The 5,641-nt window shown below is 47.0% G+C and overlaps 1 protein-coding gene across 1 annotated transcript; it reads left to right on the forward strand.

The window, feature by feature from the left end:
• Window positions 1-1,503: 1,503 nt before the first annotated feature.
• On the forward strand, window positions 1,504-3,457 carry LOC117192051 (transient receptor potential cation channel protein painless-like; the record flags this gene model as incomplete). Its single annotated transcript, XM_033396767.1, has 2 exons — window positions 1,504-3,315; window positions 3,383-3,457. Coding segments are annotated over 2 exons (1,887 nt in total), but the record flags the coding sequence as incomplete, so codon positions are not given.
• Window positions 3,458-5,641: the final 2,184 nt, after the last annotated feature.

Below are 5,641 nucleotides of genomic sequence, written 5' to 3' on the forward strand. Positions count from 1 at the left end.
GTATAAATTATTGACAGACGATCGGAGAAACGCTGCTGATCCTGTGCAGCTGGACATATACATATTCAGTTTATCGCGTTAAAAACTTTACATTAATCACGTCTGTCCCCCTTCTACTTACTCTTTCCGAATTGTTGTCATTTGCTGATTTCACTTTTGCAGCTGCACCAACTCAAAGAACTTTAGTAGAGGATTCGGTGTGCAGCTCAGAGCCAATTTTGTTGGGCAATTTCCTAGGCTCCAGCTCTCTCAGTCTCCAAATTCCAGATGTTCCCACAGACAGAAAGAAGAACAGGGCTGAAAGGTTTATAAATATAAATTCACTCAAAGAAAAAATTAGAAGTCGAAACAGTTTTCGAATCGCGAATGAAGATAATCTCATTATTATTTTTCTTTTAAAACTAGTAATAATGTCGTTGGACTCCCTTTCCTTTGTGACACACTTTATTCTCAAATTCCAGAGTGATACGAGTACTTTTTTTTACCAGTGTTATAGTATATACATATGTGAGCTCCAAGAGAAGGGGGAATAAAATTCCACTCCAGACTCCGTATACTCTGTGATTTCGACTGGTTTCCGTAGATGAAGCAAATGTTTAAGAGTTTAAGGGCAATTTGTGTTTTCCGAAGCTTTTCGCAATAAGTATAGATTACCTTGACTACATCAATATTTCTGAAAGTAGTGCTCTTAATTGCTAGGGTCAGATGCGACTGAGAGAGGAGTTGCTCACTTTTGAAATCGTTTGCTGTTAAGTTTTCTGTTAATTATTGTGATATTACGCCATTCTGTCAACCGATGTCTTAGTAAGACTTTGGGTCGAGCTTCAGCTTGGACAAACAATGAAGTTGTTTGTCAATTGCTTGGGCAAATACTCGTACTCAGGTGGAAAAACAAATACCAGAATGGGAAGAGGTTAAAATGGGAGACAAGAAAATATCAAATAAAGGGCCAATTAAGGAAGGTGATTGTGCGATTCTGTTTATCTTATCAACGACAAATTTTGACCCCAGGGGCGTCATTTACAATCCTCAATTTGTTTGCATACTAAAGCAACATTAGCCGAAGAGCTACCTACAAAAGAGAAGACGATGTTTCCTGATTCCCAATTCGTAGGCTATTGATAAACAATCAGTGGGGGAATATTCAAATTAGCCAGGTCTCATGTGTGATTAGCCGATTTCTCACACATTTCAAGCATCAAAGCAGACAGCAGACAGAACGGAAAAGAACAGAACAGAAAGTTTCATAGAAACGGCATTAGAAGTTACTCATACGCAGCGTGGGTTGGATAAGATTAACGAAAGCCCACATTGGCATAGCTCATCCACCCCATTCTCACTTGACAGCAGAATGAGCTCTAACAACTGCGGTTTCATCGATCCGCAGGGCCAGTTGAGCGCAGCCCTCGCTAATCGGGACATACGGGAATTCCACACTGCCCTGGACAGCGGTGCCCAGGCCAATCGCCAGGACGATCGAATGCCTCTCAGGTGGGCTCCTGCATTCAGCTGCTGCTCGACTACGGAGCCTCTCCGAATTTGGTGGATCAGGGCGAGTTCACGCCCCTCCACCATGTGCTGAAGAATAGAAATATTGAGGCAGGCACTAAGCTGGAGCTGATCCGACTTTTCCTGAAACAACCACAGTTGGACATTGACAGCTATCGGAACGGGCAGGTACGCCAGATGCTGAGGGAACTGCCGTTGCCGGAGCTGCGCGAGGCCGGAGCAGAGATCGACTGCGAGCGACTCCTCCGCACGCTGCGGGACGGAGACGAGAACCAGTTCGAGCAACAGTTCGCGGAGTACCACCAGAACGTCAGCGGAAACGCAGACAACCAATGCAATGCCAACCAGGAGGAGTATCAGTCCCTGCTGGCGGAGAGTATCAAGCGGGGCAAGCTGCGAGCCTTTGAGGCCATCCTCGAGACGGGCATCAACATTAATCCTTCAAAATTGAGCGACATCAGCCCCGTGGAGTTGGCCGTAATCTGGGGCAACCACAGGGCGCTAGAGAAGCTGTTGAAGCATCCGCAGCTGAGGCTGACATCGCATTCCAAGCTGCTGAACGCGGTTATCAGTCGCCTGGGAGAGCAGCCGCTGGACGACTTCTGTGACCACCAGCGCTGCTTCCAGCTGCTGCTCGAGAGCGATCGTGTGGACATCAATGAGGCGGACAAGGCTGGCCTGGCGCCACTCTCCTATGCGGTCAAGTATCGCAACACAAAGGTGGCACAGGAGCTTCTACGGCAGGGAGCGTACATCGGGGCGAGAAGCGCGTTCGGAGATCTTCCCATACAGGAGATGGACCCGAAAGTGCTGGAGGAGCACTTCGATTCCTGCATCACCACCAACGGGGAGAAGCCCGGTGACCAGAGTTTCGAGATCATCATCAACTACAAGAATCTGATGAGACGCCAGCGAGAGCCCGGGCAGTCGGACAAGCGGAGCATTGGCCATCCTCACCAATTGGAGGACGAGATGACTCCAATCGCATACATCGCCGATTCCAAGGAGCTGCGTTACCTGCTGCAGCACCCGCTAATCTCGAGTTTCCTCTTCCTCAAGTGGCACCGCCTCTCGGTGATCTTCTATCTGAACTTTCTACTTTACTCTCTCTTCACTGCCTCCATTATCACGCATACGCTCCTTAAGTTCCACGAAAGCGACCACACGGGACTGACTGCCCTCTTCGGCCTGTTCTCTTGGATAGGGATTGTGTATCTCATGATCCGAAAGGTCATACAGCTTGCCATGTCGCCGCTGCTGTACTTCAGGTCCATCACGAACCTGATGGAGGTGGCTCTCAGTGTCTTGTCGATCCTAACCTGCATGGAAGCCAGCTACGACAAGGAGACGCAGCGCATACTGGCCGTCTTCACCATTCTGCTGGTGTCCGTGGAGTTCTGCCTGCTGGTTGGCTCCCTGCCAGTACTCTCAATTTCGACGCACATGCTCATGCTGCGCGCCGTCTCCAGCAGCTTCATCAAGAGCTTTGCTCTCTACTCGATCTTTGTGCTTACGTTTAGTCTGTACTTCTACATACTGTTTGGCAAGCCCCAGGAGGATTCCTCCTCTCCGAAGGACAGCACGCCAGAGCCAGCAAAGGAGGGAGAAGATGATGGTCACTTCATCACATTCTCCGTGCCCATCGAGGCGCTCATCAAGACGATTGTGATGCTCACGGGAGAGTTTGATGCCGGTTACATAAAGTTTGACAGCGTCTACACTTACCTGATCTTCCTGCTCTTTGTGTTCTTCATGACCATTGTGCTGTTCAATCTCCTGAATGGTCTGGCTGTCAGCGATACTCAGGTGGGTTTATATTTCCTTTTCTTCCTCGGCTTTATCCAACTGTTTTCTCCCCTCTCTTTTCCCACAGGCCATCAAGGCCCAGGCGGAACTGAACGGCGCCATTGTCCGCACCAATCTGCTGACCCGCTACGAGCAAGTTCTCACTGGCCGAGATGGACACGCTCAGACCTCATCGTCCCAGTTGAACAAAGGCAGTCGGTTCGCTCGAGGAAGACCATGAGCTAGTCACCGGTTCAATCGTAATTTTCTTCATGCTTTTCTTGAGTTTCATGCCCTCGTGGCTTTTCCCACACTTGGGACCCCACTAGGCAGAAAAGCGAAAGGAGAGAAAATCTTCACTGATGAATCGCCTGATCGGATCGGATGGGCTGTTATATACTCACAACACATACTCATTGGCCGCATTTGCGAATCGCTGGGCTGTGAACAAGCTTGAATTGAAAGAGTGTCGGCACTTCGGTGTGCCAAAGATACATATCTTTACCCCTTGAATCAGCTCGTGTTGATTTTTCTGCCGTGCATTGCACTTTTGAGCTCAGGTCCTAAACGAGAGTCACACACCACACACATGCACATTATTATCATTATCATCATCATTATGATAATGACTGTGAGCGAACGAATGCTGATGAAGCCTCATTGTCAATGACAAAAGTTATGGGATTGGTTAAGGAAACCCAAGGTGGGATATGAAAAGTATTGCGGTCTGCTCTGGCATAGGTTCCCAGCTTTAATATTAGGGGGATTCCCCCTCCAAGCAACGATGCGACAATCAACGGACATTGATTAACAACTGTATGTACATATGCATCTACAGTGGGTACACAGCAAGGCAGGCGCGATTAGATACAGGCCAGCGCCGAGCAGCGTAGACACCCAGTACCCTGCCACCCTCCGAGGGAAACAGAGAGCGATGAAGGGGGATCTGTGTGTGCGTATCCAATGAATTAATATTTCATTCTAGAACGCAGTTGTCTGCGTTAGTTGGGCACACACATACATAGTACATATATGCTGGCAGCGTTCCCATTCAATCTACTCGACGGCTGATGCACGCCAGTAGCCCCGCTGGAAACTTCCGCAGATTCTGGAACGCAGAGGATGCTGGCTATCGGCGACAGGGGAATACTACTAAGCAGAAAGAGAAGGCGAGTTCATATTATTGCCAATTTAATGCAAGAAAAATAAAGAGAGTGGAGTGGGCGATGCCAAAGGCAGAAGAAAGAAAGGCCGTAAACCAAAAGAAGAAGGCCTGTCTCGCTCTGTCTCGTGGGAATTGACTTACTCTTTCCGAAGTGTTGTCATTTGCTGATTTCACTTTTGCAGCTGCACCAACAGCTTTTAAAACTAGTAATAATGTCGTTGGACTCCCTTTCCTTTGTGACACACTTTATTCTCAAATTCCAGAGTGATACGAGTACTTTTTTTTTTACCAGTGTTATAGTATATACATATGTGAGATCCAAGAGAAGGGGGAATAAAATTCCACTCCAGACTCCGTATACTCTGTGATTTCGACTGGTTTCCGTAGATGAAGCAAATGTTTAAGAGTTTAAGGGCAATTTGTGTTTTCCGAAGCTTTTCGCAATAAGTATAGATTACCTTGACTACATCAATATTTCTGAAAGTAGTGCTCTTAATTGCTAGGGTCAGATGCGACTGAGAGAGGAGTTGCTCACTTTTGAAATCGTTTGCTGTTAAGTTTTCTGTTAATTATTGTGATATTACGCCATTCTGTCAACCGATGTCTTAGTAAGACTTTGGGTCGAGCTTCAGCTTGGACAAACAATGAAGTTGTTTGTCAATTGCTTGGGCAAATACTCGTACTCAGGTGGAAAAACAAATACCAGAATGGGGAAGAGGTTAAAATGGGAGACAAGAAAATATCAAATAAAGGGCCAATTAAGGAAGGTGATTGTGCGATTCTGTTTATCTTATCAACGACAAATTTTGACCCCAGGGGCGTCATTTACAATCCTCAATTTGTTTGCATACTAAAGCAACATTAGCCGAAGAGCTACCTACAAAAGAGAAGACGATGTTTCCTGATTCCCAATTCGTAGGCTATTGATAAACAATCAGTGGGGAATATTCAAATTAGCCAGGTCTCATGTGTGATTAGCCGATTTCTCACACATTTCAAGCATCAAAGCAGACAGCAGACAGAACGGAAAAGAACAGAACAGAACACAACAGAGCGTTGAAGACGTTGAGCTGACGGCTGGAGGGATCAGATCCCACAGAAGAAGCCGCCTTGAAATTTACGAAAAGAGCCGCCTATAAATCGCAAGATTTCAGCACTGCCCAGGGCTTTATCTAAAGCTCC

This window comes from Drosophila miranda (genome assembly GCF_003369915.1).
Source record: "Drosophila miranda strain MSH22 chromosome Y unlocalized genomic scaffold, D.miranda_PacBio2.1 Contig_Y1_pilon, whole genome shotgun sequence".
NCBI classification, from domain to species: domain Eukaryota; kingdom Metazoa; phylum Arthropoda; class Insecta; order Diptera; family Drosophilidae; genus Drosophila; species Drosophila miranda.